Here is a 25,271-nt window from a genome sequence, read left to right on the forward strand (position 1 = left end):
TTATTACAATTGCTCCTAGAACTACATTTATCCTGGTCTTGTCTGCAACCCAGGTGTGGTTACACAGTTCCTCTCCACAGGCATCTAATGCTCTAGAGCAGTCTCAGGTAACCAGTTTGCAGGATCTGCTCAATGGTCACTGAGGAGACTGCTATTTAATTGCTCTGCTTTTACAGTAAAGAAATTTTAAAAGCGTGCTGATGAATCACAGTGGTTTTCATGCCTTCCTATGCTACTGGGAAGATGGAGAAAATTCTCTCCACCGGCTTCTTCAGTGGACGTGCAGAGAGCAGAGAACGGCATTGCTAAGAATGCATGACAAATGTCTATACATAGCTACTTACCTCCATAATTAGCATGTTATGCTTACACACATCAGATAATGTTTTCAAAATGTAATTCAAAGTGAGTTCCTGTCTCCAAGCATTAATTACAGCTTCCATTTCACATCTGCTACTAGAGAGCAGCAGACAAAGATCTATGTAAACACAGCAGGCTTTTAATTGGAAATCTAGCGGAATTTATTTCTGGTGACTGCTATTTCTGAAGGACGGTCAGTTATATAGATCAACAGTTGTCTGCTAAAGGCCAGTTATCATTATTTTTTACTTTGTTTTTCTTTTTTTAATACATGTTACAGGAAGAACATAGCTGTAACGATATGAGAAGTAAACAAATGCTGTCGCTTGGTTAACCAACTTTGCTTCTGAATTCCTCTATGCTGCAGAACTCATGGGGCTGCTAATAATAACAGCAAGAACAATAAAGAATGTTTGCCTGAACTTTGTCCTCACAACTGAAAATACTGGGGATTTTAAAGGTGCACATTTTCAGATCTTAGCAAATATTTCAGCCTGAGGTGTTGTGATCAATATGATATCATTAAAAAGATCAGAAAGGTTTGTGTAATTGAGTACAGTACCATTTATGCAACGGCTACACAAACACATAACTTTATATTATGGTTTGCGGCACAATTAGGTACTTGTTGGTAACCTGCTGTGTGTATATGCTGCAGTAGGGATCTTACCCTCTGTAATCAGTGGCCTGTTTCAGTGAGACAGATGGAGGGAGGCGAAGGAGGTCAAAGTTTTATTAAAACATAAAAATCTTCCTCTTTCTGTCTGCTCTGTACCAGTATTTTTCTTCTTAGTTGGTTGGTTGGTAGGAGAATAAGTAATACATGCAGGGTCAACAGGGTCAATTCCTGTTGGCTGCTAGGAGTTTTGAATGATAACCTAAACCCCACTTAATGATAACTTCATATCAAAAACTGAAAAGTAGAAATCTATCATCTTTGTGCTGGTTTTGTCATTGGTGATGGTATATATAGCTAATGTCTTCTCAGATTTGAAGGCTTGTTTTCATGTTGTTTTCTCCATGCCTTTAGTGAATGTCACTGCTAACTCTATGAGCTGAGAACAGAAAGTAGACCAACGTGCAGAATCAAAAGGAAAATTTTTCAGTCATTTGTATAAGTGCTGACAGCAGCTTAGTGATGTTCAGTCAGAGCTTTTGCAAATGGTGCCGAACACTTCTGTGTGTTCCTTTGCCTCGTTTGCAGGTAAGCTTTGACTCCTTTCTGTAAGGTCTGTTGTTCCTAGTCCCACAAAGTCATTGAAAGGAGTGCAAAAATTTGGACTCTGAAACTTAAGCTGCTTGTCTGTCACCAGTGTATGTTTTCTCTGTGTGAGTTAGGCTTTGACTGTAAAGCAAGCTGCACAAAATTTACTGCTTGTTCTGCACTGTCCAACTGCCTTATTCACATATTCCAGCAGTTTAATGCCAGAAAGGCCATAGACAACCCATTTAAGTTGAGAATAAATTAAATTACTTTTTATAGCTATTGTCTACCTATGCAAATGGACTATTGATTCATAGCCAGGCTGTTACTTTTATTTGAAAAGATGTAGTCCATTTCTCGCAAGCGGTTTCAACTATTTCCTTTTGATGTCTGTCAGTCTTTCCTTTTAAAAACAAATGGAGTCCAGAAGTTCCATATAGCACATCTTTGACTGCTAATACCATTTGCCATCTTAGTGCTGATTTCTAGGCCAATGGCTATTTAGCAGCAGTTTGTTGTCATCTAGCAAACTACCTGGCACAGACTTAGATTTTAGTTATTCTGGCTTTTGATTTCTGTTTTCATGCTCTGTTAAAGCGTAATTCCTGCTCTTCCTGCTCTTCTCCTAAAAAAGCCCTTTCTGTAGAAGAGGTCTTAAAACACTGACCACAATAAAACAAGCCTTGACCAGCTTGAGAGGTGGGCCCATGCAAACCTCATGAAGTTCAACAAGGCCAAGTGCAAGGTCCTGCACATGGCTCAAGGCCATCCCAAGCACAGATACAGGCTGGACAATGAGTGTATTGAGGGCAGCCCTGCAGAGAAGGACTTGGGGCTATTAATGGATGGAAAACTGACTATGAGCCAGCAATGTGCGCTTGCAGCCCAGAAAGCAAACTGTATCCTGGGCTACATCAAGAGAAGTGTGGCTAGCAGATTGAGGGAGGTGGTTGTCCCTCTCTACTCCACTCTTGTGAGACCCCACCTGGAGTACTGCATTCAACTCTGGGGTCCCCAACACAAGAAACACATGGACCTGCTTGAACGAGTCTGGAGGAGGGCCATAAAGATCACCAGGGGGCTGGAGCTCCTCCCCTATGAGGACAGGCTGAGAGTTGGGATTGTTCAGCCCAGAGAAGAGAAGGCTCCAGGGAGACCGTATAGCGGCCTTAAAGGGGGCCTACAGGAAAGATGGGGAGGGACTATTGATCAGGGAGTGTAGTGATAGGATAAGGGGTAATGGCTTTAAATTGAAAGAGGGTAGATTTAGATTAGATATTAGGAAGAAATTCTTTCCTGTGAGGGTAGTGAGGCACTGGAACAGGTTGTTCAGAGAAGTTGTGGATGCCCTCTCCCCAGAAGTGTTCAAGGCCAGGTTGGACGGGGCTTTGAGCAACCTGGCCTTGAAGGTTGGACGGTGTCCCTGCCCATGGCAGGGATGTTGGAACTAGATGATCTTTAAGGTCCCTTCCAACCCAAACCATTCTGTGATTCTGTGATTAAAGGACCATGGAAGTTATGAAAATCTGGGTATCAGTATCTAAAATACTGAACAGGCAGAATGAAACAGATCTCTAAAGCTTTGTATTAAAAATATTTCTCCAGTGTTCTAGAGACACTGCTTATTGGTATATCATCTACCAGAATTTTGGTTTTAATTTGCATGTGTTTTCTCTGAAAAGCCCCTTCATCTTCCCAAGAGGAATCTATAGGAAGGAAGAAGATAATTTTTTTTTTTCTTTTCCTTGCTGAAGGGTGAATTAGACCTTCAGACAGCTTTGAAAGTCTCATTTGAGCATTGTGCAATAACAAAGCAGGAAGAAGAACTAGTGTGTGGCCACAGGCCATTTGAAATGAAGTGACGAGCCATTTGTGGGGCCTTTACTGATTTGAGCTAGAGATTGCCTGGTTAGACTTAAGCTGTGCATTTGTGCACACAGATTGCTACAGTCTGATGTACAAACCTACATTCACATGCTGTACTGCAGCCTGTGAAAATGACAAAATCAATGTCTCATTCTGATCGATCACATTTTTTTGTTCAGGAGGTCACCTCCTCTCTCTGCTTGGCAATAGTGAAGAGAGATACTCGTCCATAACTGTTCATATAAACAGTCTATGTATGGGAGATCATTATCCTGACATCCAGTAGGTAGGACTGCTGCATGGTAGAGATTGTGTTGTCAGCAAAAAAATGCAATAAAACCAAGGAGACTCGGCCCTTTTTTTACAGGAGAAAAACTGCCAGAAACCTGTGACATTCTTAATTAAGGGAAGATGTCTATCTGACATCAGTATTATTGTCTGTTGTTTTGGGTTTTACCTTTGGCTGTAACAATGCTCTTTTATAACAGTGCTCTTTTATCAGCTTGTCTTTATATTGGTTTCATATTTCCCAACTGGATTTTTTTGGTGCAGAATCTGGATAACACTAGTAGAGTTTCCTCGAATATCTCCATCCACTGGAACAGTCTGTTCAGCAGGAGAAAATTAATGGGAAAATAAGATGAGTTTAAGTTATGAATATATATATCTCTTAACCTGTGGAGAGCTCTTAATTTTGTGCAGGCTCTTCACCATCTCTGAGCCTTCTGTGGAGTTAAGGTGAAAGATGCGACTGCCTCTGTGCACTATTTTGGCCATTTACATTGGCAACTAAGGTGACCAAAACCCTTAAGGGTTTTTAACCCTTAAAAACTAGACAGATTTAGGCAGCTTCAGTTAGCTGCCTAGAACAAGGATGCTATCAATGTGCAAGTTTGAAGCTGTAGGGAGTGGCAGAATTCGCTTAGTTTAGAAGTTAAGGTAGCTGGGTTGCAAAGTAACGCTTTTTTTCATGAAGGGATAGCAGCCTTTGCCCTTGGAGGTGCTTGGGAGCAGGACGGTGTTGCTTAATAATCTTGTACCAAGGGAAGCTTAAGGTCACATTAGTTGGGTTGAAGGGTCAACATGACAAACAAGGATGCACCTAATAGGGTGTGTTGATGCCCAGCAGTTGCATCTGATCATCTGAAACATGTATTTAAAAAATCCACAATTATTCCAAAATCTTTTTAAGAACTGTGCCAATGAAGAGCATAAAGTGTGGCTTTGAAAATGCTTTGGTCTGTTATGCCTTGGATCTGATCTATGCTCATCACAGGATGGGAAAAGACCACCAGGGAGGTAGTTGGTAGAAGAGACTGCTGCGGCTTACATCATGGACTGAAAAACATGGAAAGGTGCAGCTAAGCAGTGTGAACGTGCCTGAGAAGACACTTCTCAAAAGCAATGACAAAGAGAATATTTAGCAAGTGGGTTTTGGTTATAGGTAGCTGCCTGTTGGCACTTGATCTTCCTAGTGACATTCTCTGTCATGTTCTGGTTACCTTCTAAAGGTCCTCTCCTATAGATGCTAACTCTTGCATTTGTAGTGTGGCTTGTGTGTTTACAAACAGCTCATTTTTCAATCAGTTCTACAACTGCCCTTGAGAAGAAAAAAGGACAATTTTGGGATCATAATGTTGTGTGCATTGACAAGGAACGCAGAGGTGAAGAAAAGCAAAGCTGATGTAAATTTGGGCGCTTGGAAACCCACCATGAGTCACCAAACGTGGTGAGGGCTGCAGAAGCCCAAGCATGTAAGGATGATTATAGAGTATTATTTCCATCTCAGAAATTACTTGATTGGTTGAAAACATCTAAACTTGTAGTTTAGTACTTCACTGTGATTATTGTTTTTAAGAAAGGAGCTTGGCTTCAGACATTTTAGTTTATAATTTAGAGAGACAACTGGATTCTGTCCCACTGAAATTAGCATGGAACTAGCTGAAAGATGGGGTATGCTTACCCCAGAGAGGATAAATCAAGGTCCTACCAAGAACAAAGGCATTAATTATCATCCTGTTTATGGCATACCCTTGCCCCCTGTCCTGCCTCCCCTAAAAAGCATGCTAAAATATGGCCCAGCCATCTTTCTCCTTTTATGCTGATGTGCATGTGGTGGTTGACCTAATTATCTTTGTCTCAGAATAAACTCAGTCATGATTACTGACAATCCCTTTACCTGAGAGAACTGTGAACAACGGAGGCTGTATCTGCAGTGTGGGGCAGACTCTTCTGTTCCCAGGTTTTGCATCCTGACAACTTGAAATTTGGTGTTGAAAACATAATGATGTTTAACGGCTATTTTGTGGTCTTTCAAACATTGTCTGCCTCTTCATGTTCTCTGGAAGCACTGGTACTGTAATTCAGTAATGTTACTGTAGCTGTCATGATTTAAAGGTATGAGATGTGCAAGTTGTGTGGAACAGTGATGAAAATGTTTTCCCATACATTGTCTAAAAGTGACATGTAAGTAGCTTTCTAGCCAGTCAGTTGCACTGCAGTTTTATGTGAAGTTTCTCAATATTAAGGGTAAGCCCAGAAAATAATACTTGTTGAATAAATTATCAGGTTGATACTAATACCCTTTTTTTTTAAAAAAAAAAAAAAACAACCACCTTAGTTTTCAGACACAGAATCAGTTCCTTAAGTGACTCCAGGAAAGTCAGGGCTTGCTCAGAAACAACCCAGAAACATAATTTTTGAGGCATCTGTAAACACGCTTTTGTTTCTTTGAGGGGATAGATTTTTCTTGTCCCAAAGCAGAAAGTCTTGAAAGTGCTCTTAAGAGAGTTGGACAAAGTGCTGTTTCTCAGTGTTAATGTATACGTCTGTAACAAAACATCTTAATTCTTTCTTTGATCAGTTCCAACATTTCTAGTACCAGGTTATGAAGAATATATTGATTTTTGATGTCATTGAAGAAGCATAATGATAGAAATTGAGGAATGCAGTCTCCTTGTGCCTGTTGTAATAGCGCAAGCAGTTTTAGTTTCTGTTGTGACTGTTGATCAAAGACTTAGTTCAGGAGCAGCACATAATGCCCTTTAACAGAGTCCTCTAGTCTGCTCCTGCCGTCTCTCCCATCTTCCCTGTAGCATGAGATACACAAAGCCTGAAAGAATTCCTTTTCCCTCCCCCACCTTTTTTGTCCCCTGTTTGTTTATTTAAGAAGGAGGAATGGGATGTTTCAGATGCTAGAAGTCTAGGAAGTACAGTGGGGTACCTTGATGTAGAGGGTGAAAGGAGGTCATGAGAAAACCAATGTGGGATAAAATTGATGACCTTACATGGGAAAAGCAAGCTTGGGCAAAACACAGAAATCATAAAGGATCCTCAGAAATAGAGAAGTTACTGTGGAGATGCAGAAGTCTTGACATAAAAGGGAAGAAGTGGTAGGTGGATGGTTGCTAGATATGGAGCAAACTTGAAAGGACATACCCAGAAAAAGCATCTGTGAAGGGGAAAAGATGGAGAGCAAGATGGTCCCTGATATATTTAGTATGCTTCGTTTATAGAATTAATGAAGTGATCTTGCATTAGGACAGTTTCCCCTTTTGTTGCTTTTTCTGCATAGAGAACCTGAGAAAAGTTTTGAAGGGGAAATTTCTTACTCTACTTTTTTCTCCTTTAGTCCAAAAGCCTTTCCTACATTGGAAAGAAAGGCTTTTCAAACTGTATTTAGTTCATCTATTGCAAACTCGTTTCTTGTAATTTTAAGCTAACTTGAAAAAGTGTATTTTAACCAATAAAGCTTTTTACATCATTAACATTTGTTTGGCATCAAACTAAAGTAAACTGATTGTGTCTTCCTTAAGAAAAAAAACCCAAAAAAACCAAAAACCCACAATGTTCTGACCACTGCATGTTTTTCTAGAGTATTTCTGTGGGTACCAGAAGTCTTTGTGAGCTCTTGAACCTTGTTAAAGAACTAATTGGTTTTGAGTGTTTGAAGAAGTCTGGGGTGATTTCAAGACACGGGTTCAAAGCTGATTGCTGTCAGAAGGCAACAAGCAAAACAAAAAAAGCATTTGGAGAACTGATGAAAAACCTCTTCCTTTCTCAAGTACATCTTTCATTTTGACTCTTACGATGCCATTACCTTACTGAACGTCTATCTGAGAAGGCAGGGCTTGAACTTCTAATTTTGAAAGTCCTCCTAGAAGATTAGCAAACAATCTTATTTCCTCTTTTTGTGCTAAAAGGGAGAGCAGGAGTGTCTGTGGTTTGTGGCCAAAAGTGTTTTGGGAGATGCATTATCAATGTAAAATTTCAGTAAAAATTTGAAAGTGGAAAAGGAGCCCAACCTTTTAATATGGTAATCAAAGTGCTGCACTAGAATTCAGGCTGAATAACTCAACTTTCATTTGTTCTTGGGTTTAAATAAATGTATTAGTGGTGATCTGGTAAGTTGTTGCTGGTTTAGGCTGTAACAAAGTAATTCAAGAGTTTGTGTGTGTGGTTCTGTCTGAAGTGCTGAGTTGGTCATGTAACAGAGAAAAGTAAACTGTCCTGTTCATTGCCACAGATTTAACAAGTCAGGCTTGTGATAGAAGCTCTACACAGTATTTCTCTGAAATACCCCTCAAACTATTTCAACTGGAAGTCTTCAGAAATCATGTCCACTTGCTAGTGCTCTGGCAGGTGTATGAGCATTTTTCCTATTCATAACTGCTTTGGAGTGCTTTCATTAAAATAAGTAATTGACTGCAAGAATCAGATTAGAAACTGCGAAGAACAAAGAAAATTTAATTCACTCTCTTCTGAGCTAAGTGGAAGTGATATTATACCTTTTCTGAAATTTCATCCAAATGGCTGCCTTGTCATGTTAGCATAATAAAGTAATTTAGACATCCTACTTCTGACTGTTAACTGCTTTAATTTACCGTATGATATTGCCTGGTGCAGAAATCCAGGAGACAACACCCATCCACTGAATAGCCCTGCGTGTTTGTGTATCTTTACACTGGTTTAACTTGCCTCTAAGGTGCTTGCACTTGCAACACGGTAAGGTCTGCCCTCCAAGAAAGGTGTTGCACTGGGTGACTGCTCAGGGTCCCCAAGGGGAGAGAAAGCAGAGCTCTGCGAAGAGGGAGATGGTGAAGTGGTGCTCTTCTGCATGTGGGTGCAGGTCATGCCGCACCTCAAGTCCCTGACTTTGGGGCTCTTAGAGGTGCCAGGGTAGAGACTAGCAGGCGTAGGATCTACTGTTTATAAAACACTGCTGCTAGTAAGACTGTGTGTCATGGCTTGAGCCCAGAGGGCAACTGCACACCACACAGCCGCTTGCTTGCCTCTTTGCCCTCAGGAATGGGAAGGAGAAATAAAACAAAAGGCTCTACAATCGAGACAAGGACAGGGAGGGATGACTCACCCATTATGGTTCCAGGCAAAAACCAGACTTGTTCGGGGAAGAAAAAGAACATCAATTTAATTCAAACACTAACAACAACACTTAACAGACCTTAAATTTCCCTCCACACCTCCCTTCTTCCTGGGCTCAGCTTTGTGCTGGGTTTCTCTACCTCCTTCCCCCTCCCTGAGTGGCACAAGGGGCAGGGAATGGTGGGGTGCGGCCAGTCCTGCTGTGCCTTCCTCCTCAGGGGGGGACTCCTCACACTCTTCCCTTGCTTCAGCATGGTTCCCCTCTCACAGGAGGCAATCCTCCACAAACTTTCTTGAATGTGGGTCCTTCCCCTGGGCTGCAGCTCTTTCAAAGCTACTCTGGGGTGGATCCCTCTTGCATGTTGCAGTCCTCCCAGAGCTGAACTACAACAGTGTGGGCTTCCCTCACAGTGCCGGCTGCCTTCAGGCACAGCCATCTGCTCTGGTGTGGGGTCCTCCACAGGTGGGCATCTGCTCCACCGGTGACCTCCATGGGCTGCAGGGGCACAGCCTGACCTCTCACCGTGGGCTGCAGGGGGGAGAGGCTCCAGTGCACCTCCCCCTTCCTCCTTTCTTCCATTGACCTTCGTGTTTGCAGAGTCCCTCACAACTCCTCCTTCTCTCAGGTTCCCCTTATTAAATACATTGTTACAGAGGCGTAGCCACTGTCGCTAATTGTCTCCTTTCTGGCCAGAGGTGGGTCTGACTTGGATCTAGGGGAGCTTCAAGAAGCTTCTTACAGGAGCCCCCTCACCTGCTACCAAAACCCCATCACACACAAACCCAAAACAGTGTGATAGTTACTGGATGGGAAAAGTAGTAAGCCTGGAAGTGATGTAGGAAATTATTCTTGCAGCAGATCTTGCTGGTGCTGAGTATCTCAGGGGAAATTTACAAAGGCTTTGGAAAGATTTGTCTTTTAATGGGAATGGGAATAACCGTGCTGCTTCAGCTCATCGATACCTTGCTGAACTGCCTTGGGGTAAGGTAGAACTTTCACTTGGGCCAGCTAACTCCTAGTGAGTCTGTGCAGATACCTGCTTGTGGCTGCTCCTGCATTGAATTATGACACTTGGTAGATGGTAAATCTGATCCGCTGTCTGTGAAGAATATAACTTTTTTTGTGTTCTTGCCTTGGGATGAGGAAGGTTTGTTTTTTTAAGGGCCTGAGCTTGTTCTGTCTTGTACCATTATAATTTGGTGGCAGTTTGTGCACGCATTTAACTTCTGCAAAGAGGTAGCATATATACTCAAAGCACCAGAAGACTGGAACCACAAAATTGGACCTATTTCAGTAGAGGTTGTGTTTCATTACAGTTTTGCTGGAAGGAGAGAGAAGGAATTTTTAAAATAGTGACATGTCCTAAGCGTTACTTCATGAGGTGATTTAGGAATAGTTTTTGTGAGTATCATTTCTGCTATTCAGTAGGTTTCTGTTATTGCCATAATACACTACCTTTTTCTCTACTATACCTTTCATGATTATGAGGCAATGAAGCCAGGTGACTTTATCAATAAAAAACCTTATTCACGATAATGACTGATATTCTGGAAGTGTTTATGTAAGTTAAAAAACATTATGCTTAAGCCATGTGAAAGTTTGCCTCATGTTAAGCAAGTCTGTGCAGAAGTGGGCTGCTGTTGTCTGTTGTGATACTTACTGTTTGAAATAGGAGAAGCAAGACAAGCTGCACTGTAGCCAAGGGTGGTGCAGTTTTGCCAGTGCTTTATCACAGGAGAATCAGGGAGCATGGTGATGTTGTTCTGTCAGGTACTTGATCACGCAGAATCTACAGAGTGGATGCACAGTTATAAAGTTAGATGGTATCATGTTTCATGTTTTTGCTTCTTTGCCATGGCATCTGTTGTGATGGCATGTCTCAAGTTACTCTTCCTACATTTTAGTAAGACTTTAGTCAGACTTCAATAAGGTAAACAGGAAAATCTGTAGCAGTCTGTTTTATTGGTCAAACTTGCACTGTATTCATGTAATTAAAAAAAAAAAAATCTCTTAAAATTTTGCCCGTGTAATCTGTGCTGAAATAGGTATCAAACCGAGGAATTTTGTTCTTGGAGACTTCCTTGTTACTTATTTAAGAATCCAAGAGGGGATGATCCCAGGAAATTAAACTGCTGTCTCAGTGCTGTAATTGCCCTGCAATACGATCTTGTGTTGAAATGATATCTTTCCTCTAGATGAAACGTACTGAGCTATTGCACAGCATGGAGCTTTTTATAAAACACATAGATTGAAAGTTCATGGCTCTGTAAAAGGTACTTGAGTTACAGTGAGGAGGAATATTTCCCTTGCAGATAATAAAATTGTCATAATTTCAAGGACCCTTGATGTAGTCCCCTTAGCAAAAGCTCAAAGCTGCTACTTGTGTTGGGCCTGATGGAGGATGAACAGGTGGATAATGGGGAATGTAACAGCAGGGTAACAGTGAAAAAGGAGAGCTTATACACAGCAATAATTACATTTTAATTAAGGAGAAGAAGAGAGAGGCAGTTAGATGTGGAATGTAAATGCTGTGGAAGAGACCTACAGAGAGGAAAGGAAAACGTGGGGGAGCTGATGGTCCCTGCGTCTCAGTGAGTGCCCCTGTGGTGACTTGCCAGAGGAGAGGGCGGCTGCAAGGGGAGAACATGGACCTGTGTTTCTGCAGCATGCAAGATGCTGCTCGCCTTATCCAGCCCTTTCTGGAGGGGGTGCTGCAAAGGTGAAGAGAACCCCAGTCCTGCTGTCAGCTTCACAGCTGGTTCCTGTCGGCAACAAGAGGGTTGACTGCTGGTGAAGCATCTGTCTGTACGTGGAGACCGTGTTACAGGGCTGGGGGCTTCGCAGCCTGGCTCTTTGCAAGTCCGCAGCAGGGCTGTTGAAGCCAGGTGTCAGCATCCTGCCTGTAACCGCAGAAAGGGTGATTAACGAAATGAAATTAGTATCACAGCGGTAGCACCACGCACACCGTCTGATACTTCAATTAATTTCACATGCCCCAGAAATGTACTGGAAATTCTGGTGGGGGGCATCAAGCATTTTATCTCCTACCTCATGTAATTTGATTTTATTTGAAAAATATATTGAAGTGGATAGAGGGTGACTGAGAAAATGAACAGCATTGTGAATAGACTGTTGCAAATGATCATGTTACCACAGCCTAATGAGTTAAGGCAATGGGAATGGGCATAAGCTGCTACCTGGGTGGTTTTAACTGATGTGTTCTCTAATTGCAGTGGGATAGAAATGAATGCCTTGTCAGCTGCCATTGTGCTTCAAACTAGTAATAAATTAAGTTGCAGAAAGCCAGTGTTTTGGAAACATCTGCCAGTTCACGTTCTTGTTTTAGGGCCTGCTACCATATAATGGTGCTGGTGCCTACCATAATGTCTGATACTTCTGTTTAAAAAATGAATAGCAGAGGAGGAGGACTTAGATACTCTACATGGAAATACAGACTTTTACATCAATACTTGGGAGACAGTCAGGTTTTTAGTAAGTTCAGCAAGTCCCTAAGAATGCATGAGAAGCAGCTGTAGACCAGTGCTCGTAGGCATTACTGTGCAGCTGTAAGTGGTGTTAAGGCAGGGATTCGTATAGCCCAGAAGCTCTGTGCTGTAGGTGGGGTAAGCGTGAAAACATGAGGTAGAGGTGGAAACAACTTGTGCCTTTCTGTTGCTTTTGTTGAAAGGAAGAAAGGGAAAAATACTAGCCACCTTTATCCAGAGGATTGCTAGGTTTTTGCAAATGTGCATTTGTTGTCTTTCATTTGGGAAGATTGTTAATCTGTTCCACCCTGCGTGTAATAACAACTCTGGGGGGGCTGTGTGCTTGCAGACATACATCGGTTCAATAGTTGCCTCCGTGAACCCTTACAAGAGCATCCCGGGACTGTACGACTGCGCCGCCGTGGAGCGATACAGCAAGCACCACATGGGAGAGATTGCACCTCATATCTTCGCTGTGGCGAACGAGTGCTACCGCTGCCTTTGGAAGCGCCACGACAACCAGTGTATCCTCATCAGGTAAATGGCGGCTGCTGTTTTGATTATTGCTGCCGGTGAGCCTTCCGAGGTGGTTTGGGAGCATGGGCTTGGGCCATGTGGCGAGGAGAACTCCAAAAGAAAACAGGCTTTAAAATCATCAGTTTCGGGAGAGAGTTCTGAACTTGCTCTGTATTGTTCTGTGGATCTCTAACAAAATGTTAATTTTTCTTACGCATCTTACAATTTCAGGTAGTGAAAAAATCGGTTGTATTTTTGTGCATTTTTTGCTGCTCACCCATCTAATGTTACCCTAAGTGCTTTCCCCACCAGTTTAAACATCCCTCTGCAGCTCAGTAGTTTGTCACCACTAGACCCTGAACCCGGTTTCTTTTCCAAGAGGAAAAGAAAAAATAACCACCAGTCTTGAGAAATGTGGTAAATAAGAATAGCAAGAGAGAAAACCCTCCACGTTTCAGCCACTTAATTCTGCCTGATTAATCTTCCTTGCTTAATCTCGTTGTGCTTTAATTTAGCGGTGATTTAATAGCTTCACATTTGATCCACTGTGTCCCTGCTATTCAGGATCTCACTCCTGCCAAACGTATGTTGAGAGCAGTTGGCATTTCAATAGCTTTTTGCTGCTTTCAGCTCCTTCTTCCTTCTTGCTCCAGAAAAGCTGAAAACGCAGCCAGCTCTTTGGTCTTTCCCCTGCCTGCCAGCTCAGCTGCGTTGGCTCGCGCACGGGCAGGGAAACCAAAGCCTTGCCTGCCGGATTGGGAGGAGCAGCTCAGTGGCAATGGCAGCGTGACATCAGCCATCGGGCTCTGGGCCAGGGGTGGTGTTCAGGACAGGGGTGAAAGAGCTGGTGTTTCTCCTCCCTCTCCTCTCTTGCCTTTGCAGTGTTTTTGTGCTTAAGCCCGTTTGCTCTCACCTTCGTGTGGCACAAGTGTGGGGAACTCTTCAGACACAAGGTGACACAATTTCAGCTGTTTCCCGACCTCCACAGGAGCCCTTGCGACAGCCATGGGACCACGGCATGGGGCAGCTGCTGGGGTAGAAGGGGTGAGGCAGAGTGAGAGCAGCACCTTTTGCAATAGGCAGTTTCTACTGGCATTTAAGATTATAGGCCAGTTTGCAAGGCTTCCTGGGTAAGAGAAGGATTTGGTACATGTAGTTCAGCACTCAAGCTGTTGTTAGAAATGTGGATCAGATGCAACACAGCTAGGTCTGGTTCCAACTTACTGCAAGCTCTCAGGTCACAGTCCCCGCCTGCCTTCGTCTCTAGGCAGGTTCTGCCTGTCAGTGTCACAGAGATGGAGGGGGCTGAGTGTGTTTTTCATCTTTCTTTAACTCTATTTCTCCTTTTTATTATTTAATACATAGTGCTGTATACATAAAGCTGAGTCCAGGTGACACTTCAAGAAAAAAATGAAATGCACAGAGATCTTTGTCTTGTGAAAATAGCTAGCCTGGAGCCATGTTTTTCTGTTTTAATGCCAGGTAGCTACTCGTGAACAGCCCATGTACCTAAATTTTGGGGACCAAAATAATTTCTGGTGCTTAGCAGATGGCCATCGGTATTTTTGTTAATGCCATTCTATCCTGGCCCACGTATTTTACCTTTCCTTTCCGTTCCCCACAACCTGCCAAGAGAAAACCAGGCTGTGTCCTAAAAAGGACATAAGCTGAAGTCTCTGATATTCCAGAGGAGTCTCCAGCACTCCCTGCTCTGTAAACTATGTGCCTTGCTGCAGATAAGCCATAATACGGAGAAGTTTTGCATTAACAACCCCTTTTAAAATTGTTTACTGTGGTCATGGATTAAAACGATGATTTGTATAAGTTCAGTGTTTCAGACAAGTGCTGCAATAAAACCTTATAAGGGTATCTTGTTTCTACAGAAATTGAGGGAACGTGCAATTCAAATCAAAAAATAAAAAGTCAAATCTACTTTCCTAAAACAGTATTATCAGCTGTATCTATGAAGGACTCAGAGCAGGATTTTTAAAAATTACTGAAGGTTTTCAGTGGCCCTTATGAGGTTTAGGAAAGTCTCTGTGATCACGTACTTAGTTTGGGGTATCAGAAGTGTGCTTGTCATCTTCAGCATGGTGGTCATTCCTGCATCTTTTACTGGCTTAGAATTAGATGTTGCAATAAGTCACTGTCAGGCTTTCTTGGTTACTACTGACATTTGAAAAAAAATGGTCAAGTGGAGCCCTGCAGCATCTGAGTTCAGGCAAATATTCTGGTCTTGTATTTAGTGTAAGAGATGATAAAAAGGAAAATCTTGTTGCATGACGAAAACACAATAAACAGTTACATCCAGTTAAAATGAGTGAATTGTTCGTGTAGGCTTCACATTCTGATACGCGGTTTCACCTGCTCCTGACTTTGGGAATCTTAAAAACTCAGTAGCAATCTGTAACAGCCCCGTGAGGTGTAAGGTCCTGAACGCTTTATTGTGCTCCTCTGGACTTGAAGTGCCCCCTGCTGGCATCCAGAATTAGCTCAGCTTTGAGTTGGAGCTTTCTTAAGGCGCTGGGTTCAAAAACTTGTGAAAAAGCTTCTACTGTTTTGAAATGCTTGGGATGTTTGTCTGGGTAGGGTAAGATGAGAGGGTTAAGGCAAGAACCTGAATTAAAAACTGTCATCAGTAGTGACTCAAAATGGAATAAATGCGAGGCCCATTTTTCCAGTATAACCATACAGACCGGAGGTGAAAAGGAAGGAAATACAGAAGAGATTATATTAGAGTCATCCAAAGATGCGTATTTATCAGCCTGTGATATATAGGCTTATTTTAATTCATGGTAATGCTGCAAAAAAATGACTTAGCAACCTAAAATGTCAACAAAACGGCACATTGAAGAAGCTGTGCACAACGTGTGCATTAGAATATTTACACAGTTGTGAAATGGTATTTTCGCTCTCCCGGGCTAAAAATTGTTTATCTGGCTATTGAACTAGGGATTTCATGTAGACAGAAACATCTACATCAACGAATGCTGAGTTTCATGTTGATCTGAACCTTACCGCAGAGTCCAGTTTCATTTAAAACAGAGAAGAGGAAAAAAAAAAAAAGCCTGCCACAGTAAAATTTGATGCTACAACAGACATGTTAAAAAAAAAAATAATTATTAACATCTGATTTTTCAGCTGGGTGCCTCAGCAGCAACATGAAGGGAGTCTGTCTTACTCAAGAAATAGCCAAACAGCTTGTCCTGATGTAGGGAACGTACTGAGTTCCCTCAGGATTAGTTCACGTTCACAAGTTGGGACCAGGTTCAAGCTTCCACCCCTTTATTGTAAGAATAGGAATATATCTTTAGGGGTTTTTTTGTTGCTGCTATGTTTAAGGTGGTCGAGTCCATGCACAAGCAAACACATGCTCTTACTCTCAGATACAGTGGCAGTTGATTGGCTTTAAAGCACTCGAAGTGTAAAGCAGTCAAAGAAGCAGCAACAGTCACCCTGAATGACGCTCAAGTCAGTGCTGCGAGTGGGAAATCACAGTCTGACACCAGTTTGTTCTCTGTTATCATCTGATGGCCTGACGTTGTTGTTGTTGTTCAGCTTGAAAATCAATGTGAACCAACGTACTCTTTGGATGAGACCCAGACTTGTGATGGGAAGATGTTCTTAGGGGACTGACACACCAAAATTCATGTGTGTTTGATGAACATATTTGCTGAAAGGGGCCTATTTTGTCTCTGTGTTTCTGTCTTTGGGATTTTAAAGCCAGCAGACAGAACTGAGCAGTGATTTAGAGAAGTGTTGATACGACCTCGCTTGTGTTATGTCCTTCAGAATGAAGAGTCTCTCTCGGTGACCCCTTTTTCCGCTGCGGCAGTCCAGACTCCAGGCTGCTGTGACCTTAGCGAGATGCCCTGTGTAGAACAAGTCACGGAGAAAGTCTAAAGATCCCCTAAGTGGGGGCCTTGTGGGTTGCTGTCGCACAATATATTCACAATACTGAATGTGGTGGTGTGGAATGAGCTGGGCACTTAAACTCATGGGGTGGAAAGGTTGTTGGAAAGGTTGACTGTGCACTAAAAAATTCACCCTTTTACTGACCATGTCAACTTCTTGTAGATGTAGGCTTTCTAAAGAGTCTGAAAGATTGATCCCACTTAACCTATCGTTAGTGTATGTACTGTAGGGTTGAAGAAACAACTTTAAAGTTTAGCATGCTTGGTTTTGATTTTCATCTCATTAATAATAACTGGTTTTTGTAAATCATTTTGTAAAGGAAAAATGCAGAGCTGACTTGATGCACATAAAATTATCGGTCCCCCTGCAGGGGTGAGATCTTACTGTCATGCCAGAGGGCTCCAGGAATACATCCACTTGGTGCTCAATAATAATTGTAAAACTAATAGAATAGAGCAGTTACTAGTGAATTAATAGAGAACACTGGGTAAATCCATCCTTTGATCGTATCTTGAGTATTTTTTAGTAGTGTTTTTCCCCCTTGCCTGATATCCAGGAGGACTCTGTGGAACTGGAGGAGCGACCAGAAGTACAGTGTGGCTCCGTATGTGGGAATGGCTAATGGAGATGGGCAGCTCTAACTGGGGGGGCTTAGGATGAAGTCATGCACAGCAGAGAGAGGGAGCGCTGTGATAAGTTGTTGGTTTCTTCTTCCAATATGAGAATTAGAGGGCATCAGATGAAGCTAATAGGAGGCAGATCCGAAACAAGATGCAGTCATATGCTTTTTAAGGTAGTATGACTAGAAGCTCATAGAAGATAAATCCGTTGAGAGTTGCAAGACACATAGAAATCAGGTTTAGATCAGGAACCCTCTGAACAGCAAATAACTGGAAGTTGAAAGAACACAGAAGGGAAGTATTGCATGTTTTCCTTGGACATCTCTATTTGGCGACTGTCAGAGATAGGACACTGGGCAGGTAGATCTTTGGCCTGATCCAGTTTTGAACCCCTCCTGTTTTAAGAAAAAATCAAGAGCATATAATTGTGTGTAATACCAACTGTACCAGAGATAGGCACAGGAGGTATTTTTCCATGAGCTTTGAGTATCTCACTTGTAGAATTATGGTGGGGTAACGTTCAGCTTCCATAGCACTAGAGGTACTCCAGAGCATGGGACAGAAGGTGGGGACAGAAGAAGGATGATGTCAGTGAAAGAGCTGATGTCCTCCTTGGCACCCATATCCCTGCTGTAGAGCTATACGCTGCTCAGAGGGTTAAAATTTAGGCAGGAAGAGGTATGTATCACTTGATGATTTTTTTCACTAGACAAGGATAGTGCAAGGGTTTGTGAAGCTCTTTCAAAGCTAGCAGTAAGGAATATTAAATATTTGCTCTGTTGGCAAAGGAGCATGAGTGACTGAGGGCCTGCAAAGAGAAAGGGAGCAAATACCGAAAAGGCCAGATACCAAGGGTAAAACAAAAATACTACAGAATTTTTTTGAGATGATGTAAGTATGATGGATGAATCATACCTGCTGGAACATATCAGCAGGTAGCATATCTTTGTATGAAGTTTTATGAAATATTTTAAAGACTCTGATTCTTCTTGGAAAACACTTGAATCTCAGCTACAAAACTCTGTGCCTCATTATGTTTTCTGAATATCTCTTCCCTGATTATTTTTTTAATTGTTGGCATTCACTTGCAGGAAAATGCCATGCTGCTTTCATGTACCTTTCTTCTTTGCTTTTTACTAGAAAGCATCATTATACTTTGCCATAACCTAAAATCACCAGGGTCACTACTCAGCAATGGCACAACAAAAGACTGTCAAATAAACTAAGCTTGCTCCACATGCCCAGTAATGCTCCGTGAAAGTCCCACTTGCTACAATGAAAAGGGTAGGATAAGACCAAAATGTACCTCCTTTCATTGGGAGTAGACTGGAATTAGGCACATCTTAATTAGGAATTAGGAAAACTAGGAATCACGCTGCAGTTTAGGATATAATGAGATTACTTCAGATGACAACTAAGCAAACTAGACAAACTTTAGCTGCAAGTTATGTTTGTTAATGGCTCATGGTGTGTTTTAATTATAAGGCTACATAATTAAAGGGAAATGATACTGGGGAAATGAGCCAAATTTATACCTTCCCTTTTTAGAGTTAGTTTTGAAGAGAAATTGAGTATATTGCCTTCTGTTTGTATCAGCAAGATTGCTTATTAACTGTTTGTTTTTAAAATGTCAATTTAGTATTATCAAGTAGCTTTGTTCTGCTATGGGTGAAGATGAGAGGTTTTACATCTCCAATGACAGTGATGAGAGGTGAAAACTGTATATTTTGAACCCGTGTATCTGGTTTATTTGGATGTATGTATAAGAAGTTTGTTTAAAGAATATGTATCTAAGAATATCAGTATGTATTACACTAGTAATTTTTATGTGTTACAATATGCATCGGGAGTCTCTAACCTCCTCCTTCTCACAGCAGGGCTCCCTCCTTACCTAGATTGCTGCAACATAATCGCACACTTTCCCAGCGTAATTCATATTCTGGACTTTCTCCCTGACCATTGCAATGCTTTTGTTCTAACTTTGTTTTTCCATGTTGGTGAGAATTGTTAGATAGCTGTTTGTATTCAGAGAGCTCTTCATTGCCTCATGGGTGTTGTGTACATCCTTACACAATCAGTGCCTTGAAATGCTGTCTGAACAGTGATATGAAGTCTGAAGATAGTTTGCATTTTGTGCTGAATGTCATATTCAGCAAGCTTAAAAGGGTATTCTGCTGCCATTTGAGTATAATTTCTAATCACCTCACTCTCCCTGACCTCCAGTAATTGAGAGTTTGGAGGGCTGGCCAGAGGGCTTTTCCCCTGGCAGGTGGAACTGTACAAATGCTTTCCTCCTCTTCTTTCAGCGGTGAAAGTGGTGCTGGTAAGACAGAAAGCACTAAGCTAATTCTCAAGTTCTTGTCTGCAATGAGCCAACATTCACTGGAGCTGTCCTGCAGAGAGAAGACCTCCTGTGTGGAGCAAGCTATTCTTGAGAGCAGGTACTAGATCTTTCAATACACAGGTATTTTTTTTCCAGAATACATAAGCCTTGTCATTGACATAAGAGCTTGCAATGTAATTAAAGATGTGGGTGCATATACTGAACAATAAAATGACTACTGGAAAGGGGGAAATTTTCCATTAAACAAAATTACCTGGGCTGCTCTAGCGAGTTGTGAGCACAGTGGTATATCTTAATGAAGCAAAAAGATGCAGAGTTTTGAAGTGGACGATGCTTTAGTGGTGGCTTATATTTTTGTGGGAGACTGAATTCAGAGTGAGGGAAATGGCTGGTGGGAGAGAGAAACCATTGGTTTGGTTTGTGTAGCCTGGGGATAAGGTGGAACAAGATACAGCATGGTGAGGATGGAGTGCGCAGGTGGTAAAAGCATGCTGAGGAAAGGGAGGATAACAAGGACTGATAAGACAGATGAGTAACACATCAGATAAATTAGACACACTCTACGCAAGCAAAAAAAACCCCCAGTGTTCAAATGAAATAACACATGGTTCTAAACTATTTAAAAACAAAGGCAATTTGAGATGCTATTACTTTTGTTTATCATGATTCACCTCTTTTTTACCTGCTGTATCTTGATGTAATTATTTTTTTTTAATTGCCTTAGGACAACGACTATTTCCCCTACATCTGTCTAGCAATTTGCACGTGCTGAGATTTCTTATTTCTATAATTTGAGTGCTGCAATGAGAATGGCATGCATCTTTTGAGCAATTACAGATTAAGCTGCAGAGTAGTTTAGTATAGTTAATCTTCCTGTTGCTTGAATACTTGCATCTTTTGATAGAAAATTGAGAGGCCTGTTGTTAATAAATTGAGGATAATCCTAAGGATGTAGGCTGTGGCTGAGGAGGGTGTCAGAAGCGAGCTTTTCAGAGTGCTATTTCTTTCACCTGTCCCATGTGAAACTGTTGGCATGCTTATCACATGATAATGCTCTTCTCCTTCTGTATTTTCACAGCCCAATTATGGAAGCTTTTGGCAACGCAAAGACTGTTTACAACAACAACTCAAGTCGCTTTGGGAAGTTTATTCAGCTGAACATCTGTCAGAAAGGAAACATTCAGGGAGGAAGAATTATAGATTGTATCCTCATTCGGTGATTTTACCCCTGGTTGCAGGCAGCCCCCACGTACCTCCTCTGTGGAGGTCTGAGAGAGAAGTGGCTTGCCCTTGTCTGTCCTTTCACCCCATCCTGAAACATGCACAATTAAATTCAACTGAGTTAGGTGGGAAAGGGAAGCAGTAACAGCCAAGTCTGCATGTGTTTGTGCACATGCACACATGCATTTGTGGCAAGGTGGGCTTTATAATCTCTTGGAGGATCAGGATTTTGTATTGCTACTGCTAGCATGCATATTCCTACATAGCGAGATAAAACAGCCTGAGTTCTTGGAGATAACTTCATTTGTCAGCTATTTCCCTCATTTATTATATTCAAAGATAACCTTCTTACTTTTCTGGAAAAGTACTTGAAAGAGCAGAGCTGTTGAATTTCTGCAGTGTGAACCTGAGTGGGTCAAATCCTTGGATTTGTCCTGCATTTGGCAAAATTGGACTATGAGCCAGCTCCACCAGAGGTATGGGAATAAGGAATATACCAAGGGGATCCTACCTAGTGTTTTGAACATAAGCTGCTTTTGCAGTGCAACAAATTTCATCCTTAAATCTGTGTCCAAGCTTTAGGGAAAAGAAAAAGTAAAGGAAAGCAAATGTAGTTTAAAATGCAGAACACAAGTCCAGTTTTGGTGGGATGGAGGAGAAGGAGGTGTGGGAACACACTGGTATTAGAACTGCTGCAGTATTATCATTGTTGCTACTTTATTCATCTTATTATGGCAGTAGGCATGTCGTAAGAAAAGACCGTGATGCTCTTCCTATTGTCTCAAATGAAAGAAGGAAGATTATAAATAGTTTGTGCATTGATTGCTGTTTACTTTATTCCTTGACTGAAGTTTTTCTTCCTGGCCATAGATTTATTGGAAAAAGTAAGTTGACGTTTGATTTTGGTCAGTTAATTTTGTTTGATTTAATATTTGCTTTGAAATTGTGGATAAAATTTCTTAAAAATGATTGCTTAATATTGGAAACTATTTTTTACTTTGACAGAATCGTGTAGTAAGACAAAACCCTGGGGAAAGAAATTATCATATATTCTATGCTCTGCTGGCAGGGATAGAAGAGAGAGAGAAAGGTGAGTGGCAGACCGCAAGTCACACAACTGTAGTGGCTTTCTGCTAGCAGTCAGCCATGGTGACAGCAGTGGGGACTTTAACTGCAGAAACCCGCTAACCCAAGCAGAGAAGTTAGTTATTTATTCAGCCGGGATTCAGTGAGTGTGAATTTGAGCTCAACTTGATAAAGCAGCCTCCTTAGTTGAAGAATGTCACTGAGCTGCCGTTAATTTTTCTTCCAGCTTCTGCTGTGGCCCTGGGAAAATTACTTGGGGACAAACATGCCTCATTCTGTTCAAGCTGAATATTTTCACTGGTACTAAATAACTCCACAGCAACAAAGAGAAATAATTCTGGTTCCTCTAATCCTCTCTCATAAAGAATAAATCCACTGAACAAAAGAAATAACATTTGTATATGTGCAAAATTGCCTAAAGCTGTGTCGGCATCTCCCTTTGGGCCTTCTGTCTTTGCATGCTAAAAAGTAGAGTTAACTCCATAGTGCAGCTAAATAAAGCAAAAAACAGGAAAGCAAAACCCCATATCTGATTTTAATATAAAACGTTGTTTCATGCATCATCATCATTTCTGACCAAATTCGTTGTGAACTGTTTAACTCTGACATAGAAATTTGTGGAGTGCTTTTGTTTTGGGATTTTTCACTCATTCTCTTTTCTCTCCTCATTAGATGCTTTTTACTTATCTGTACCGGAGAACTACCACTACCTGAATCAGTCTGGATGTATAGCGGATAAGACAATCAGTGACAAAGATTCTTTCAAGGAAGTCATTGTGAGTTGTTTCCCTAGTTCTTTATGCCTTAAAAATGCTAGAGGTTCAGGCACCTGGGGCCATTGACAGAGCAAGGGACAAAGCCTTCTTGTGCTTACCTGCACATGCAGCTCTCTCATTGAGGCACTAATCTTACAGGGAGTTACATTTTCTCATAACACTTCACTGTCATTTTGAGCATGTCTTTACCTTCCCTCCAATATTTCATTTTTACTGTATCATTTCAAAGTGTGCTGTAATTTAGTGAAATTATTACATTTTGGAATGAAAATAATATCAGTTGGGAAGACAGTAGGGCATTTACATTCCTTTGCCCTTCGCTGCATTGTTTCATAGTACGGCTACATCTGCTTCCACTGTTTTTCTGTCCTAAAGCTTTGCCCAGGTCATGTAGTACCTACTGGGTTGAGTCCGCAGTGCAGCGCATGGGGAGCGAAGCACCTGGCCTTCTATTGCAGCTGGGAAATCCAGTTGTATGGAGTAACTTACGCAACAGAGTTGAACAAAATGTAAACACAGATTAAAAACCAGGGCCTGATGGAGTCTTTCTCTGAATGGCTTCATATCTTATACCCACACCAATTAGCTACAGCAGTTTGTCTATACTGACTGTTAAGATAATTGCTAATTGCTTACTATATCACCGAGGTGATATGTGTTAGATTTTAAAAATCAGACAAAAGATTTGGTTTTATGCCCTTCACCAAACTATTTTTGCTTATCTATGTTAATCTCTTTGCCAGATTGACAAATTAGTGTGTAGTGGATGCAGCAGTTATTTTTAGTGTAAAAAATCCTTGTGAAGTATGGTGGAAGGAGGTGTTGGAAAAGTTGGTAACTTCTCTATATTGTAGTCACAAGCTTAAGTTGATTAGTGTGACATTTAATTTGTGCTAAGCGTTCCAGGGTAGGCAGAGCATGAACTCAGCTGGGCAGGTGACACTTGCGTGCTGCCCACAGTGTGGGCAGGCTTGGAGCAGGGGCTGAGGCTGCCACGCTGCATTCCCAGGGCAGGAGGCGGGCAGAAACCCCGCAGTTTGCCCTCGCCTGGCTTTTCCTATTATAGTTGTCTCCTTTGCCTATTTTTATTAATGTTTAAGTCCCAGAAATGTTACTTAAGTGAAACTTTTTTGTAGGAGACAGGGAGGAAGTGCACGGTGAGCGTGCAGATGAACTCCTAATGCTGCTGCCTTTCTGAGAGCTCTGTTGTGAAAGGTCTTCTATACAAAATAAACCTCCAATCATTATCTGTTCTCTGCTTTTAATTCTGGGATGAGTCTGAGGCTTTTCTATTTGTAACTGATGATTTATGAAAGATAAAATGTGTCTTGTGTGATCTGTCAGACACCTGCAGTGACCATAACATGATGAACCTAACTCTAAGGGTATAAAACTGTGATCTGCTCTTAGACAGGCTCATATTAGACCCAAATTTAGGAAATTCTGGTAATTTCAAAAGATATACAATTACTTACCCCTTCTGTGTCAGAGAAAAGCATATGTTTCTCCTCTTGTTTTAATATTCGGTTAGATATTTTCTATTCTCCTCATTTATGTAGTTGAGCCTTGATTGTTGCTATATTGGTTATTCATAAATTCAACACATTTTATATAGATCTCTCTTTCTTGCTCAGTCTTGCTGTAAGATGTCAGACTACACTGGTAAGATGCATGTTTGGGCATTATGGCTTGCCCCAAATATGCTGCAGAAGGTCTCCTCTGAATTCTCTGATGCTGAGACAAGAAATGAGCAAATCTTAGATGTTGCTGCATTTCCTCCCCCATGCCTTGTTACCTACCAGGCTAATTGGCAAGATTTTGTAAAAACTCAGAGGAGGTTATCAGCTCCTAATGCAAATTAGTGAAATTGTGTCTGAAGCATGACTCAGTAGGGCATTCCAATATTTATACAATTTTAATGAAGAGTTTGAAAGCAAATTACAGCATCCTTACAGCATCAAAAGGAGATTTCTTAAAACCATTATACTTAACATGTTCCAGGATGGCCTGTCATATCTTACAGTGTATTTGATTTGGGATAAAACCAAAGGAATTAACTCCCGCCAGCTCTCTGTCAGTCCTGACTTGCTTTTCTAAGGCCTGACAACACAGTTGGTGGGTTTGTCCTTGTCCCCATTTTTGAGTCAGTGTGCACGTTATCGAAGAAGCTCACATGTCATTGCAGACTGCAATGGAAGTGATGCAGTTCAGCAAGGAGGAGGTGCGAGAAGTTTTGAGGCTGTTGGCTGGCATTTTGCATCTAGGAAACGTTGAGTTCATCACTGCTGGTGGGGCACAAGTGTCCTTTAAGACAGGTGAGAAGGCTGTGCATCCAAATGTAAATGTTTCTTGAGGCTGTGAAAGCGGTGTTCGTTGCTAGTGTATCTGACCATGTCAAGGACAAACAGTGAAAGGGTCTTACTGCTTTTTAGCATCTGTAAATGTTGATTAGAATGTTATTTTTGTTTTTTTGACAGATAAGGCAAATCAGTCTG

General features: G+C 41.5%; 1 protein-coding gene across 1 annotated transcript in view; it reads left to right on the forward strand.

Moving 5' to 3' along the window:
- MYO10 (myosin X) overlaps positions 1–25,271 on the forward strand; it is a 173,078-nt gene that overhangs the window by 81,316 nt on the left and 66,491 nt on the right. The window contains exons 4-10 of the mRNA XM_074873964.1: positions 12,648–12,835; positions 19,656–19,790; positions 20,772–20,896; positions 21,785–21,798; positions 21,920–22,004; positions 22,673–22,776; positions 24,962–25,091. Of these exons, the coding sequence (XP_074730065.1) occupies positions 12,648–12,835; positions 19,656–19,790; positions 20,772–20,896; positions 21,785–21,798; positions 21,920–22,004; positions 22,673–22,776; positions 24,962–25,091 (781 nt within the window). The remainder of the gene's footprint in view (positions 1–12,647; positions 12,836–19,655; positions 19,791–20,771; positions 20,897–21,784; positions 21,799–21,919; positions 22,005–22,672; positions 22,777–24,961; positions 25,092–25,271) is intronic.

Source organism: Strix uralensis, chromosome 1 (genome assembly GCF_047716275.1).
Source record: "Strix uralensis isolate ZFMK-TIS-50842 chromosome 1, bStrUra1, whole genome shotgun sequence".
In the NCBI taxonomy this organism is placed as follows: Eukaryota; Metazoa; Chordata; class Aves; order Strigiformes; family Strigidae; genus Strix; species Strix uralensis.